The sequence below is a fragment of the Girardinichthys multiradiatus genome, chromosome 21 (genome assembly GCF_021462225.1).
Source record: "Girardinichthys multiradiatus isolate DD_20200921_A chromosome 21, DD_fGirMul_XY1, whole genome shotgun sequence".
Classification (NCBI taxonomy): Eukaryota; Metazoa; Chordata; class Actinopteri; order Cyprinodontiformes; family Goodeidae; genus Girardinichthys; species Girardinichthys multiradiatus.
The window spans coordinates 22,062,729-22,080,455 of NC_061813.1; the positions used below are offsets into that span (position 1 = coordinate 22,062,729).

The 17,727-nt window shown below is 37.8% G+C and overlaps 1 protein-coding gene across 2 annotated transcripts; it reads left to right on the top strand.

Annotated features, from left to right (window-relative positions):
• The first annotated feature begins 799 nt into the window (after positions 1-799).
• ube2wb (ubiquitin conjugating enzyme E2 Wb) lies at positions 800-15,106 on the top strand. 2 transcript variants are annotated; one of them, XM_047350431.1, is made up of 6 exons: positions 800-916; positions 3,727-3,818; positions 8,518-8,620; positions 12,588-12,743; positions 12,839-12,914; positions 12,999-15,106. In XM_047350431.1, exons 1-6 carry the CDS (start codon positions 902-904, stop codon positions 13,010-13,012), a joined length of 456 nt encoding a protein of 151 aa, XP_047206387.1. In that variant the 5' UTR covers positions 800-901; the 3' UTR covers positions 13,013-15,106. The 2 variants fall into 2 exon arrangements, with proteins under 2 accessions (XP_047206387.1, XP_047206388.1); XM_047350432.1 differs by lacking the exon at positions 800-916 and adding an exon at positions 974-1,381.
• Positions 15,107-17,727: the final 2,621 nt, after the last annotated feature.

Sequence of the window (17,727 nt, forward strand, 5' to 3'; positions counted from 1 at the left end):
TACCAATAATGACCATAGTATCACTATCATCTCAAGACTGCTGTTATCCTTGTGTGTGGACCATTTTTTACCACACTTTCTTCCACTTAACTCTCCACTAATATGCTTGGATACAGCATACCCTCCTTGTGGATTAGCTGGACCACTTTTAATTCAGAACTTTTCCCATTGATTGTGTAGCCTATTACTTAGCCATGACATCACATCTCTGTATTAAAAACTGAATATTAATTAAAAAGTGAAACTGGGAAACTAGATCTTCATTAGGTGAAAGGCACAAGTATCGTTAATGAAAATATGTACTTAAAATATATCACAGTGTGAACCTATATGTGAGTTTGGCTTAATGAATTAAATTATTTAAATGAATAAATATTTCAATTATTCAAATGTATTGAGGTGCACCAGTACAAATTAAGAGCTTCTTATTTAACACTACAACAAAGCCTATAAGATTAGGAAACTGTTGGTCAAAATACACCTAACCTATGCCAACATAGTTACTAAAAACTATGTGCGACTACAATTAACTGGGGTGGGTTAATTATATGCATAAAGGTAATAAATGACGAAAGGACATTTAACTTGGCTCGTGACGTCAGACAGGTTTAGCCATCCTTCAGCAGAAGGTCATTGGCTGACGCTTATGTCATGTGAGCTCTGGCTTTTTAACTCCGCATACCTCTTTAATAATCTCATTAAATTTCCAATTATATCTCTACACACGCGTCACATTTAGTTAGCGACCTGAATTGACTGAGCTGTGACCTGGGTGTTGGAGCTGCATTTTAAGCAACGTCACATATCTCGGTGTCAAAAGAACTTCTCTTGTCACGTGACCATCTGACGTACCGTCCTCCACTCTGCGCTGACGCAGGGAGGAGGGAAGGGGGTTTCTATCATGGCGTCGATGCAGGTAAGGATACAATTGACTGTGAGCACATATTTGTAATTTACCGACTCTCCGTTTTGGTCTTTCTCGGCTGTTAACTGCCAGCTTATTTTGCGCATGTTTGTTCGTCAAAAAGCAGCACTGACATGGAGGTAGAAGCCGTATAATGTATCCCTAAACAACTCAGGTTCGGCGCTTGGTCTTTGCTAGCAACACTGCTAGCTCATCATCATCAACGGCAAGCTGAGGAGAGCAGGAAAACTAGCTTCCTGGAACTACGTGTTGATGCTTGCCTGAGGCATTTCCTCATAAGGACCAGGGGTGATAATTATTTGGAATATGTTGCTGAAAGTCATTCTGATAGTTGGTCGCTGTTTGGTGACCGGTTCTCTAGCCTGCTAACGATACGGTGCGCAGTTGAATACAGTTTCAGGCGGACCCGAACAAGTGTATCGCTTTCATACAGCTGGAAAACGTCGAGAGAAATTTGTAAGTATATTGACCTAGGGAACAGCTGTGGTGGGTTATAAATGAAAATACATTCATTTGTAATTAATACTTAACTATTCTACTGGGTACATGACACAATGTACTTTTCTTCCTGCCCCTGGCTTATTTATAAATAGATAAGTCCACATTAGAAACTAAAATAAGGACTAAACTATAGAGAACAATTTGAAAATAATCAACATAGGTCCATATTTATTTAGTATTTGTGTCCCGTGTATGTAAACTGATTGGTCTAGGTATTATTTACTTTATTACCAACTCTCAGGCAGTCCTGAATAGGCATGGGGCAGTTAACGGTATCAAAGTATACCAAGGTTTTAAAATGTTTCAGTTTCGAACCTGATGAAATCTTCTTTTCCGTGGTTGTCGGTCCTTTTTATGAGATGCCATAGAAAGTGCCCAGTGGATAATTTTCTAAGGCTGTTTTATGCTTAGAGTAATGCCCCTATTCTTAAATCTAACACTTGTCACTGCACACTGCTGGTCAGTTGGCTGAAAGAATCGATTACCTTTTTCCTTTGTTTAAAGACATAGTTGGTGCCAGCCATCACTCCTATTAATATCACACTGTTATTAAACTACAGTTGTAAGTCGGCATGTCTGTTAACTGGTTAACTGGCCAACTGCAGGCTCTACTTGAGCAGATAGCTCAACTAATATTAGCTGGTTATACTTTTGTTTCTATATAAAGAGCAGAGTGGCCAAAAGGGCTACAATTCTGTGCAATAAACTCCTGAGAAAGATTACTAAATCTAGAAATTAGATCATGGTTAACATTTTAGCGTACATTTTTTTCTGTGTAAAAAATGTTGAAGCCTTGGTAGTTTTTCTTGATTTTATTAAACTGTGAGAATATATAAGCCAACAATTATTGCTCTCCAAACAGTCCTTTGCGATAGTGGTATTGCACATACTGATATTGTGATGACGATACATTCGCTATATTTTGGGAACTAAATTAACCTCCTTTCTTTCACACTGTGCAAGCGCATGGCAGCAAATCCTAAACAAACATGTCTGCTGTGTGGAACTTTTACACTGGGTGTGAGAGTGATGTAAAGTTTGCGTCCTGCTATACTTCTAACAGAATAATACCTCGCGGGGGAAGCACTTCAACTTGGTTCAACACAAGGAATTTAATACGACATTTAAAGAACAAGCACTTGGTGGAGTATGGTGAGTTTTTGAGGCTATCTGCAGATAATGAAAAGGAGACACCTGTAGTGGTCAGACAGCAGGTAACGCAGCTCACCATCGATAACACTCGCCCGTATGAGTGTGACAGAAGGCTAAGTAAATAACCTTAAAAGTTGTTGAATTCATCAGGCTAGATGAGCAGCCTTTCTCAGACCCACGACGTGCTACCAGGACGTAAATATTTCTGCAATATTAAGCCTGTTGAGAGTCTTCACATTTTCAGCCTGTTAAAGATTGTTTTACTTATAGCAGGTTTTTCAGTTGTCCTTTTGAAGGAATAGTTGCTGCATTGTGCTGCAAGTTTTTTTTTTTTTTTGTAGTTTTTCTTTTAAAAAAGTAAATAAAAGCATATTTTTGTCTAAATTAAGGTGATTTTACGGTTCCTTTTTTCAAGATCACATAGCCTGTATTACTTTTAACTAAACTGAAAAATGTGATCGGCACTCATGGGTTATCTGTATTGGTGATCGGCATCATAAAACTTGATCGGAGCATCCCTAGTTGTTTTTACCATCACATTCTTCTCACTTCTTTTTCTATCATAATGTCCTCATCACTCTGTGAGCTTTAGCATCTCGGTCACTACAATCTATATCAAGTGTGTTTATTAAGGACTTTGAGAGCCGATGTTGCTGATCAAATGTATTATTGGATGCATGGCACTTGAAATATAATAGCCTACCAAATATTGCATCCAAACTGTTCTGTGCAACTGCAGTATTGCACACACTGATATTGAGATGATGATGTTGATTTAGTTTATTTGGCAGCTCTGAATTTTAACCATTTCTGTCTTTTCCTAATGCTATCTTTTACAGTAGCGATATGTCTTTTATAAGTGTATTCTTTTTTCCAATATCTTTAAATTATCAATTGGCTGATTTGTTATATTGCACACTAACTATTTCGATGTACTTTATATACGCACGAATAGCATTAAATGGGATATTCCATTACAATAATTACTGTTGATATCATTATTAAAGTTAACTGTGCAAGTTGTATGTGTTTTTTAATGGTTCTTTGTTTTGACTCGATAGGTTTTTTTGTGTACTGTTTTCCATAAAGTCACGTTAGAGTGTTATATTGTGACTGAGGTGTTAACATAAAAATATGCTTCTCAACAGAAAAGGCTACAAAAGGAATTATTAGCCCTGCAAAATGATCCACCCCCAGGAATGACGCTTAATGAGAAAAGTGTACAGAACACCATCACACAGTAAGTATCTGCCTTTCCTGCTTACCTTAGTATTGCAGATGTATTTAAATGTAGTGATCTGTGAAAAATATTGATATAATTATGTTATTGTAACATGTGTTTTTAATGACATTTTTCAATAGCATGAAAGGCTAGTGTTTTGATCATGTGTGGAGATGAGGTTACTAGTGCAATAAATGAGGTTTGGAGGTAAGATGAAGCTCTTGTTGTGAGGAAGAATTGGAGTCATTCTGGTGAGTGGTGGTTCTGGCCCCTCAGAAGATTGTCTCTAATGCTGAGTGTCACTATCCAGTCTAATGAAATATTCAATGGTTGGCATTCACAAGTTGGGCTTGAATAACAAGGAACACAGGCTGCTTGAAGCTAACCTTTTTCTCTGCATTCCTTCCCTAAAACCCAGTGGATGTTGTTGCTGTGTGAATTGCATTGAATCGGATCAATTTGGTTTTCATTTTGATTCTTTATTAAAAATGACCTGTGTTTTGTTTTCTAGTAGTCATTAAAAACAGCAACACTACATTTGGAAGTTGTTGACTTGTTCTGTGATTCTTGAAGTAGCATCACTACTGTCTACTGGATCAAAATATGGTGACGTCATGCCTACTTAGCGGAGGTGCGAACAGTGGCAAACTTCACGCAGCATCCGTGTGAAACAAAGCTGTACAAAGTCGCTTATAGTAACTGGAAGGCTGATACATAATCTCCTGACATTAGGATGATTTTTTTTTTATCATTCTGTGCTGCTGAAATAAAAGAGATTGATCTCTGTGTTCTGACCTCCGAAATTATTTTTGCAAAGCACAAGTACACAAAGGAGTCCATCATATTACACAACAGTCACCTGGAGAATGAAGCAAATGAATGTTTTGCATGACTGACAAGTCTCCTAACCAGTTCAGCTGGCTTTAGTGATTCTGTGGCATCACTGGTTTTAGATGGTATGTATGGGTGTGTCTTTCTGTCTGTGGCTCTGAGATTGAAAAGTCTCTGCGAGGGTTGAATCTCAGCTGGAATAATTGAAAGCAGCGGGGATTTGCCCTTCATCAGCCAGCGAAGATTTTTTTTCCCCTACTTAACAATGAATCCTATTTATTCAAAACATAATAAAGGAGAAAAAAAACTCAAGAGACACTTTTCTTGTTATGTCTATCTGGTGATGATGTGTTGTCATTTTGATTACTTTTGTTTATGGAACATTCTGTCTTTTTTGCTCATTAGATTATCATGCTTTAGCTGACTTGATGGCATAATTAGAGCCATGCAAATACTACAAATGCCACCTAAAAATCCTGTTGTCTCTCCTGCAGTGTATTTATATAACTTAGCCATTTCTCTAAAGGGTTAGTGGTTTTAATGTTACATATTTTGGCTAGGTCACGTTATCAGCAGACATCATGTTAAGCATTTTGTCCTTGGCTTTTAGTGGATCATGTCAGGCGTCATTCACAGTGATTTCTGCATTGTAAACATGACTGACACTATGTCCATTCAACTGCAGAAGTATGTTGTGTTGAGTAGTGGTGTGTTTGTCTTTAGATTTAAACTGTCTTTTCTGCTTTTAAATTTTTTTAGACTAAAATCTATTAGAAATCTCTTGTGATTCCCGTCTGTATTGCCTCAGTGTACAAATTCACTCAGATTGGCATGTTCCTGTCACCTTCCTTCTTTAGTGTTAAAAAGGAATTCCCACACATGTTTTCTATTGTACTATAATTTTTTCTGTTTTCTTTTTTGTGATAATTGATTTTCTTTGGAATATTTCCATTTATAGAACAATTGCAAACAAAACAAAATCAGTTTAAAAAGCAAGTACTAGAAATATAGGGTTAAAAATGTAGACAAAAAAAAATATTTATAAATCCAAACATTTTACTGCAAGTATAGCATAAATGTTTTACAAAACAAAAACTCCCAAAAAGATATAAGCATACCTCACAGATAATGTCTCGATTTTCATGTACCGTATTTTCCGCACTATAAGGCGCACTTAAAAACCATTAATTTTCTCAAAAAATGACAGTGCGCCTTGTAATCCGGAGCGCCTTATATATGAATCAATTGGTTAATTGGTTGATCCATACTGGTTGTACACGGCGCTCTGTCAAAATGTTTCAGTACGACTGGTAAACTACAAAGCCGCACCGCTTGCAGCATTACGGCTACCGTAGTCAGGGGTGTCGCCGAAGTAATAGCGGTAAACACCTGTACTGTGCTTATTCCTAGTCCAACACCACTTGTGTGTGTATAACATTTGAATGTACTGTTGCAGGAATTGCCTGAACTATATGTGATTAGAAGCTCAGTGTGTGGGGTGTATGTTTCGTGTGTGTGTATGGAAGATGTTGACATTACTCCTCCGGACAGAGGTGGCGCTGTGTGCTGCCGTAGCTGAGAATCAAGAGTGAAGGAGTGACGTCGGTATTATTGTGTGTGTGGGGTGGGTAGAGACGGCGACCGGAGCAGCGGTGTATGAGTCTGTAAGCCCTGTGTTTTTACGTGCTGCAAAGTCATTAAAAAGAACCCCGAATCTAGTCAACAACTCAGTGTTTTGATGCCGTTTCTTCATGCTCAACTCAGCAACGTATGAGTGAGGGAGTTAACCCCGAGGAAACTAGTAACTTCGGCCCTGGAGAAAGCGTCTCCCCTGTGTCATCAGACTACGGTCAGGGGACAGAAACAGGAAAGGTTAACAGTACTAACGTTTGATTTAGTGCATCAAACTGTTTCTTTTACGTGTTTACTGAATCAGGGAAAAGTTCCCTTTCACGTTTTAACTAACGTTTGATTTCAACTTCAACTTCATAGACTCCAATGCATTCCTAACGTGCGGTTGGCTCTATTCAATAGATTTCTATGTAGAGGAGACCTTACCATGAGAGTGAATGGAGTTATCAGAACGCTGGTTTGTAGTGTATTAATAAAGTTTGACTGACTGACGTATCTGACTGTTTTGTTGACATTCTCTTTAGCACAGCTCCATCTAGTGGATGCATAACGCAACCCCAGTCAAACGTTTGTAGCTTCTATTCTATGCGCCTTATAATCCAGTGCGCCCTATATATGAAAACAGTTCTAAAATAGGCCATTCATTGACGTCACCGATTCTGCTGTAAGCTGAGCTAACAGGTCTGAAGATGTTTCTGGAACATCACTGAAACATTTAGTCACTTAAATTACGTTAGTATTAAGACACCAGTATGGCTGAGATTGATCTTAGTGTTGTCTACAGATTCCTAATTTATTATTTTATGAATCTGTATACTATACATCTTAGTGTCGTATACAGACCGGCGCAGTTAATTACTTTGCAGTTTGAGTGGAGCCACATCATTTCAGTCGGTGGTCCTTCAGTGTCTGAGGGCTGTGTCTCAGATCATCTCTGAAGTTGGTCTGGGATTAAATATGAATCCTATTTTATTATAATTTAGTGTTGACTCATTTATGTTTGTTCACTGCTTAAAACAATCAGGTGTTACCTTTTACCTGAGCAATTTAATTGATCATCAGCAAAGTAAGTTATAGACTCTTTGATAGATTACACGTGTCATTTTGTATTTTGTAAACCGTATAGGAGCTAAAAGCAAGATTTATGTGTTTGTTACAAGCCCAAAGACAATTTTGCTACCATCAGATCAGGATTAAATTACTACCAGCTTGGTCAGCAGAGTTCTGTAGCTGGGCTTCTGAAACAAAAAACAGATTTTGTCCTCCAAATCAGTGGAGCATCACATTAATACCAAACTTCTGTCAAAACCCGGCTTAAATATTCAAAGTCACTGGAGTCAGACTGAAAGTTATTCATTCTTCACTTAGTTAGATTTCTCGTTTTAAACTTTCCTGTTTGAACCAGGAAGGAAAGCTGGCCTGCAAGTGCTGTTACCTGGGTTGTTGGAAGTAATGATGCATTTACATGCTTTGTGTAAAAACAGATAAGACAAATCGTCAAGCCTCATCTAAATCTTACCTGTCACAACAAGCCTAACTAAAATTAGTTTGACTTGTTTATTCACTCATTGATCAATGTGGCTGTAATTTTTTATGTTGCTTGTTGTACAACCTACCACTTTAGGAGAAGTACTTTGTGTCTTTTTCTTTTGAGTTTTCTACATGGGACCTCCCATCACCTGAATATCTTTAAAGCAGATGCTGTGAACTTTGTGCATCAGGGAGAAAGTCTGCTTTTCTGGAAACAATTAACATATGTACCAGGACAAACTTCGACCTTTGTGTCTCCTTAACACACACTGGCATGATGTGTGCAGCTGTGATGCCAGCTCACAGAAGTCCACTCAGTTATTTACAACAGACCTAAAAACACTTGATTTCAGTCAAAGGATGAAAGATTTGCACATCTAGGTTCTGGTTCTTGTTGATTCATCTTTTGCCTTTTGCAACTATTTCCTTATTAATGTCACACATCGTGAGCATGGTTTACTTTGCAGTTAGCCATACTAACCCTACAGCCTCCATAAATTATTGATTACCTTAATGATTACATTAACTGAAGAATATGCATATTCCCATTGGCTCAGAAATGAAGAAAACTCAAACTTTTTAACTCAGATTTGTTGTCTCCGGTAAAGATTTTTTTCTTCAAAACTGTTTTTACTCCCTGTTTTTATCTTGAGGAATGTTGTAATCATACTGTTTAAATGAGATTCCAGACATATTTTAATATTGTGCCTTTTTTTTTTTTTAGGTGGATTGTAGATATGGAAGGCGCACCTGGCACATTGTATGAAGGAGAGAAATTTCAGCTGCTTTTCAAATTTAGTAGTCGATATCCTTTTGATTCACCTCAGGTAAGTCAGTGAACAGTTTTATCATGTTATTCAATAACCAGTCTGTATTTTAGAACAGTCTAAAGGTGTATTCACACTTGCCACTTTTGGTCCAGTTTAAACGGACCAGAGTTCGTTCCCCCCCTTGGTCCGGACCTTTTGTGCAGGTGTGAATACACTCAAGCGAACCCTGGTCCGGACAAAACAACCGGACCGAGACCCACTTTTTGAGGTGGTCTCGGTCCACTTCCAAACGGACTCCGGTGCGGTTCGCTTATGGTCTGAATACAAACCGGCCCCGATCCGAACCAACTACAAAAAGCGTACGTCTCTTTGGAAATAAAAAGCCACCGTAGCCGGTAGCAAAGGTGTGTGTTGTAAGCTAATCATACCTGATAAGCTGTGTGTTGCTTAGCAACGCTACCGGCTTGTTGTGGGACAAGGCACGTAGAGAACGTCGGAGTTCAGCATGTGTTCTCCAACGGGGTTCCAACATTATAAATGGAGCGTCTCAAAGTCTGTGTTGAATGAGTTGCTCTTCATTCTCACAATAATATTGAAGCTGTAATAACGGCACAAATATGCAGAACAGAGGTGCTGCATGCAGCACATCTACAGATGTTTTCCTAAATTTCCGGGTCTGTGCTCCATCCCGCCCCCGTCATTTCTGTCCAATGGGAACAATGATTGTCATCCGCGTGGCTTTGTTTTTAATAGTTCACTTGCAAAAAGTACAATGTGAAAACAAACCGCAACAAATAAAAAAAAAAAAAAAAGTTCGCTTTTGGTCCGGACCAAACAAGCGGACCAAAGGAGTTCAGTTTAGACCCGAATCTACATCTGTTTGCCTGTAGATGATCAAAGAGTAGAGATAAAGCAATAAACGATATAGGTCATATGACCCTAAAGCACTTGAGCATATGGCCCGTCTTAAGTTTATTTCCACTTTTAAGACTCGCCTGCCTTGTCTGCTTTTATACTAAATGATTAAAATAATGTTATAAGTATTAGAAAGAGCATTGAATCCTGGGTGCTAAGCAACAGAGAATGGATTCATTTACAGAGACATCATTAAAGATGTTCCCTTTAAAGCTATGATTATATAAACAAACAAAAAATAAACATGTAAAGTACTCTAAGATACTTGATCACAAACCCCTGACATACAAATGACAAATTACCATAGCTGTCGAACTACATGCTGTAGTTCACTTTTGGGTCTGTGTTTTGTCAGCAAGTAATTAAGATAATGTCTGTGCTGCATTTGGACCAGTTCTTCCAGGCCAAAAGCCATTTATTTTATAAAAAAATGTCTGTTGGCCTCATGGCCCTTAGTTAATACATTTTTCACTCCAGTGCTTCAGTGTCTGTAGAGTCCTGTCAAAAAAATCAACTTGCACGTATTCCTCTTTAATGAATCAGCATATTTTTGCTTTCTACAAATAGGTGTGTATTAAGTCTTATTTACAATATAAACATATGATTGTTTAGGTCTTTACATTGTTTTTATTAACTTCTTGCATTGTAACATTGTTGTTAGACTTCTCGTTGTTTTTTTGTTTTACTATGAGAAATGCAATTTGAGATTTTTTTTAAGCCACAATAAACATTTTAAAGGAAGCCATCCTAAACACAGCTCTCAGTTGAAACCCTAATGTCTGTCACAGGGGCATTTATAAATTAAATATTAGTTAGTAATTTTGTTTCTAATAGGCCCAGCTGGGCAAAATAGGATCAGAAGACAGGATAAGATAAAGGCACACTGACCTTCATCACACTGCATGTTAACCCTTAACAAGAGCTAGTTCTTAGGCCGGCTGTTTTGGCTAAATTCACACTTAAAACAAGAACAAGTTCAGATTACGAAAAACTGCCTTTAAAATATACTGATCATGATGTAAAACACTAACTAGCATATCGATGATGTCATAGCATTTGTCTCATTCTGTCTCATAAAAATATTTTTCCCATGGCAACATTCTAAAAAAGTGGCCTTAATTCATATATATCCCAGCTTTAGCTGACAGAAAGAATAGTGAGAAAAAATCTGGGACATTGTGATAGAAAATTTGCGCATCTACACTATATTTTTAATCACCACCACTTTTAAGGAAGTTTGTATTCCTCTTTTGATTAAAGACAACAATACAGGAAAGTAGTCCAGTGGCGGCCTTTACTGACCACCCTGTAGTAGTCCAACTATTTGATGTGTTTAATGCCGTTTTTATTCGTATTACATATACCTGGGTAAGAACAATTGAAGTGCACATAGGTTTGAGACTCATCAATCAGTCAACTGAACATCTGTGGCCCAAAGGGTTTCATTGCTTGGCTTTCTGTGGGTTGGAGGATGTTTGATCTGCAAGTCTTGAGCAAACGTCATGGATGTCATTTCATAATGTGTAATTATAAAGAAATATCCTAATTCTGTTTAAGCACTTCAACTGACAGCTATGTTGGTTATATTTATTATTATGATGGTTAGAAGGAGAGATAAAAAGTGAAATGCAGTAGGCTCTCACACAATAACTACACAAATGGGATGCAGAAAGAGCTCAGCATTAAGTATAAGTTTGGACATGAGCCTTAAGTTTATATTTAGTGTAAACCGAGGAAAGGCATACTATCAATAACAGCTTCTGACAAAGACAGATTTGTTTTGTAACAGCCTGAGCTGCACACAGCAGTCACCAAACTCTTCCCTTAGAGGGAACAAAAGGTGCATCTCCTTTTTCAGTAAAGAAGCTAAAGTTTGTCCTAGAAGTCTCTGTTGACACCCTGTAATGACCTGACTTAAAGCTGCATTAACTTCAGCTCTGTCATGTAAAAAACTTTAAAATGATAAGTTCAGAGATATCCCAAAAAATATGCTGTAAATAAACATATGTCACTCATTTAAGCAGTTTTGTTTACAAAACTGGCTATAGCTTAGTAGTCTAGTTATACTAATTGTTATTGAGAGCTTCATTTGTTGTGCATCTTTACTCTTTGTTTCCCACGAAGCATAATTCAAAGAAGCTTTGTTTTGCATAGATTATAGTGTGTAGTTTTATCTGGGCTTTCTCTGTATATCTGCATAACTCCTGTGGTGCTGGAACTTCCCTGTGAGGCCCAGCCAGGTGCCAGACTGCCTGAAGTCAGTGTTACCCTTCATTACCCACTCCTTCTCAGTCCTCTTTCTGATCTCCGGTCATATTTCCCACTATTGTTGCCTGTCCTCAGCAGTGGTTTCCTAGCAGCTATTTTACCATGAAGGCCTGATTCACACAGTCTCCTCTTACCAGTTGTTCTAGAGATGTGTCTGCTGCTAGAACTCTATGTGGCATTGACCTGTTCTCTAATCTGAGCTGCTGTTGACCTGCGATTTCTGAGGCTGGTGACTTGGATGAACTTATCGTCCGCAGCAGAGGTGACTCTTGGTCTTCCTTTCCTGGAGCGGTCCTCATGACAGCCAGTTTCTTTGTAGCGCTTGATGGTTTTTGCGGCTGCACTTGGAGACACTTTCAAAGTTTTCCCAATCGTTCGGACTGACTGATCTTCATTTCTTAAAGTAATGATGGCCACTCGTTTTTCTTTACTTAGCTGCTTTTTTCTGGCCATAATACAAATTCTAACAGTCTATTCAGTAAGACTATCAGCTGTGTACTGTATCCACCTCCTGCACAACACAACTGATGGTCCCAACCCCATTTATAAGGCTTGAAATCAAAGCAAAAGGTGGCTACTTTGAAGAACCTAGAATATAAGACATATTTTCAGTTGTTTCACAGTTTTTTGTTCAGTATATAATTCCACATGTGTTAATTCATAGTTTTGATGCCTTCAGTGTGAAGCTACAATATTCATAGTCATGAAAATAAAGAAAACTCTTTGAATGAGAAGGTGTGTCCAAACTTTTGGTCTGTACTGTTTATATATATATATATATATATATATATATATATATATATATGTATATATAATATTTATTTATTTATTTTTTGTGCAGGTAATGTTCACAGGAGAGAATATACCTGTCCACCCACATGTGTATAGCAACGGTCACATCTGTTTATCTATTCTGACGGAAGACTGGTCACCAGCCCTCTCTGTGCAATCAGTTTGTCTTAGTATTATCAGCATGCTGTCCAGCTGCAAAGAAAAGGTACTCTAGCAGGGCTGGAGAGCTAAATATACTACTACATGTATTTTCTGCACTCGTTAAACTTTCAATCTGATTTTTTTTTTCTTTTCCTGCAGAGACGACCACCTGATAACTCATTTTACGTAAGAACGTGTAACAAAAATCCAAAGAAAACTAAATGGTGGTATCATGGTGAGTAATTTGTACAAACAGTTTGTCCCGTTTAAGTTTGGAGACAGGTGGTGTAACCTAAATGTTTTTTTTTTCCTTTCACAGATGATACATGCTAATGTACAAACTTTGTAATATTCGTAGAAGAAAGAAGTCCTACTGACCTACATAAAGCACTTTTTAATCATTCAGTCTTTGAACTCTGACCTTTGACTGGAATAACGGACACCATACGCTGGAGGCTCTTGACTGCATTTTCCAAGCAGGCAGATGGCTGCATGTTTTAGTTGGTTTGTAACATAGAAAATGAAAATAAACGGAGATTTAGAAGCACCCAAGATGTATGGTTTTTGGCGAACAAGATATGAATGCAGCGAGAAAAGAGGCAGATTCGTAGGGAGACGATTTTAAAACTCCAGTTTTGGTGATTATTACTTCTTTGTGTGTGGGTGCATTTTAAGATGTTTGTGTTGTGCAATACTGACTGATGGATGCATGCTAGGGCCTGCAAAGAGAAACACTAATGTTATTGTTTTCTAGAAGGGATCTGACCATCAAGCCCCAAGAAAATGCTTCATCTGTATTTTTTGTTTGCTTTTCCATTATTATTTTTTTTATTGTTATGCACTGTGAACGGATCTGGTTTAAAAAGGAACTATTCATACGTTAACTGTGACTTGCTGATACTGCAAGTTGTTTCAAACCACTGTATCAAGATTATAGTTTTCTCTTCATCTTCCATCTTGGGACCTGGTTGCCGTTCTTCCTTCTGTGGTACAAATGGGGATAAAACAGATAAGGTGATGCATCAGTAGTGATGTGTGGGCCTCAGTGCACATCTTCTCCTAAGGTTTGGGTTGTTGTCACTGGTCCAGCCATTAAGATGTGCAGCAGCCTCTCTCCCACTGAAAGAATGTCTGTCAGAGAACATTGATTCATTTTTATATGTACGATTATATATTTATGTATTTTTTAATTAACATGCTTTAATTTTCTGTCTTTTAAACATTTGATTGTAAATTTGCTTTTGTACTTTTTCTGACTAGCTGATGCTTTGGAAAGGGGGTTGTTTTGAAGTGTCGGTTTGTCTGTTGTTGTTTCGTTGGTATTTGTTATTTAATTTAAATCCTCATTTGATCTCCAGAGCAGCAATGAATGACGAAAAAGAAGTAAAGAAAGCTTTTGTGGCGTTCCCCCTGTCAGAGTTTTGGCTCAGGTACTTTTTCAATAAAGAGATCACCTCTAAAAGATACCTAATAAATATTTTGAATTTAACTATATTTTCATCAAAAGAGACTGTTATGTTATAAACTTAATACATTGTCTGAAAATATTGTATATAGGTCTTTAAAATGTTTGATGATGCGACAGAACAAAAGACGCATTTAGTTTCTGGCTGAATGATGAAAGGAGTGCTTTACTTCACTGGAAGTTAGTCTTTTGCTAATTCTGATATGTACAGTCAGCTGCAGACATAAGTTGATACATAAAAATATTAAAAAGTTAGTAGTTTCACAGTGGGCATGCATGCAATTTTAAACCCTACCCTTTCATACCGACATCAAACATTGTGATGACTTTTAGTCTTTCCAGCCTGTAGGACCTTTTTTCCAGATGAATATCACAGAGCTCACCTTTAGAGGCTGTGGTCAATTCAGGCTGTCACTCCATTCCTTATTAAACTTTTATCTGGTAAGATACTTGAATTTTCCAACTTGGGTTGTTTATATTAACCTTTTTTGGGGGTGAGGTGGGGTTGATCTAGCTGGGTTTCTTTAGTGAATGTGATGATGCCACAGCTATCTCAAAAACTATAGATAAAGAATAATTTGAGAAAATGTTTTATTTTTTTTTTCAATTATAATGGCTGTTGTTGGCTGTCATTGTGCTATGAGGACAAAAGGTTGTGAAGTAAATGTAAATGCAGTCAGAACAGCAAGTATGCAGAGGCAAAAAGGCCTTTATCCAACAGGCAGTAGATGAGTTTCTAGAACTTGAGTGAATATGTTACAAAGAGTTTTGTTTCTCATGGCTATTTTGGTTCTTTTTTTTTCATTGTGTTTTGAACTTTTAGTTTGCAGGTTGTTGTGAGTGATAAACACTAATGAGGGTGTGTTATTTATATTTAAAATGTGTTCTGGGATGTGCAAGCTCCATGTAATAGGTGCCTGTTCATTTTCATAATCAATAATAAAGCAAAAACTCACTTTTAACGTTTGCACACTCAACGCTTTTGTCAGATTCATCACTCTTCTGTCAGTTTTAAAAATTTTTGAGAGATTCTCCCGAAGGCCAAGATAAAGATTTTAAGAGTAGATTTTTGTTCTACAAAAGATTTGTATTAAGTAAATTATGTAATTTGCTATTGAGAAATGTCACTAAGCAAACTTATTTTTGTGAAATGTTAGAAAAACAAATCTAAACAATGGCTTAATATCTGCCCAATTTCTCTATTTTTAAAACCTACAGTCAGTAAATTGGCTGAAACCAAACTTGGAAAATCTGATTTGTTTTTGTTTTTTTATTATTTGGTGCATAAGGCAAATTACCACAATATCAATATGAAATATATTGATTTAGAAATTGAATACTTGTATGCATATGAAATTATATAAATGTATGAGTATCAACATGCTAAATTTATTTGTACATACAAAAACAGCCACTATTTAGGCTTGTTTAAGGGTTATACTATTGTATGCATTCTATTCTCCTTTTAAAATATTCACTGAAATGGGAACAAGTGGTCCTGTGGCGCCCTCTACTGATCACAATCGCATAATCCAAATACAGTATCTGAGGTGCTGTTTCCTTTTGATTTCATCGTATTTCGTTTACAAGAGCAAAAGAAGAAATGGGAAGTCTGCATAGGTTTTGAAACTCAGTCACCAGTTTTATTCTATTCAAGAGAATAAAACCCGTGGCCTCTGGTTTTAGGTGCAGAAATAGGAGGTTCCCGTGGTTTGTAAAACATTTGATCTGCAGGATTTTTAACAGTTTTGTCCAGCAAGCAGCGTTTTTGAGCATTATGGAGAGCCTTTTCATTCAAAATTAAATAAATAAATACTGCTATTGGTAAATTATTAATAAATATTCCATGAAATAAATAAATATCCCAGTGAAATAAAACAAAATAATTATGGTAAAAAATTTTCATCTTGTTTTATGTAATTCATTTCAAGATTTATATAATTTACTTAAAGATTTATTTATTTCATAATGCAGTTTTATTTTGTGACACTTATTTTGTAAAGCTACTTTACGTATTTCAGTGACTGACTTTTTTATTTCACGTTATATTCAAATGAGGGGGCGGAGTTTTATCTGTGGGCGGCGCTAGGAGAGCAGGGCCGAGCTCAATTCGTGGCAGTGGCCGGCAGTATGGAGGACAGATCCTGACAAAATTAAAAATAAAAGCAGAAATATATACAGGTCCTTCTCAAAATATTAGCATATTGTGATAAAGTTCATTATTTTCCATAATGTCATGATGAAAATGTAACATTCATATATTTTAGATTCATTGCACACTAACTGAAATATTTCAGGTCTTTTATTGTCTTAATACGGATGATTTTGGCATACAGCTCATGAAAACCCAAAATTCCTATCTCAATTAGCATATTTCATCCGACCAATAAAAGAAAAGTGTTTTTAATACAAAAAACGTCAACCTTCAAATAATCATGTACAGTTATGCACTCAATACTTGGTTGGGAATCCTTTGGCAGAAATGACTGCTTCAATGCGGCGTGGCATGGAGGCAATCAGCTTGTGGCACTGCTGAGGTCTTATGGAGGCCCAGGATGCTTCGATAGCGGCCTTTAGCTCATCCAGAGTGTTGGGTCTTGAGTCTCTCAACGTTCTCTTCACAATATCCCACAGATTCTCTATGGGGTTCAGGTCAGGAGAGTTGGCAGGCCAATTGAGCACAGTGATACTATGGTCAGTAAACCATTTACCAGTGGTTTTGGCACTGTGAGCAGGTGCCAGGTTGTGCTGAAAAATGAAATCTTCATTTCCATAAAGCTTTTCAGCAGATGGAAGCATGAAGTGCTCCAAAATCTCCTGATAGCTAGCTGCATTGACCCTGCCCTTGATAAAACACAGTGGACCAACACCAGCAGCTGACACGGCACCCCAGACCATCACTGACTGTGGGTACTTGACACTGGACTTCTGGCATTTTGGCATTTCCTTCTCCCCAGTCTTCCTCCAGACTCTGGCACCTTGATTTCCGAATGACATGCAGAATTTGCTTTCATCTGAAAAAAGTACTTTGGACCACTGAGCAACAGTCCAGTGCTGCTTCTCTGTAGCCCAGGTCAGGCGCTTCTGCCGCTGTTTCTGGTTCAAAAGTGGCTTGACCTGGGGAATGCGGCACCTGTAGCCCATTTCCTGCACACGCCTGTGCACGGTGGCTCTGGATGTTTCTACTCCAGACTCAGTCCACTGCTTCCGCAGGTCCCCCAAGGTCTGGAATCGGCCCTTCTCCACAATCTTCCTCAGGGTCCGGTCACCTCTTCTCGTTGTGCAGCGTTTTCTGCCACACTTTTTCCTTCCCACAGACTTCCCACTGAGGTGCCTTGATACAGCACTCTGGGAACAGCCTATTTGTTCAGAAATGTCTTTCTGTGTCTTACCCTCTTGCTTGAGGGTGTCAATAGTGGCCTTCTGGACAGCAGTCAGGTCGGCAGTCTTACCCATGATTGGGGTTTTGAGTGATGAACCAGGCTGGGAGTTTTAAAGGCCTCAGGAATCTTTTGCAGGTGTTTAGAGTTAACTCGTTGATTCAGATGATTAGGTTCATAGCTCGTTTAAAGACCCTTTTAAT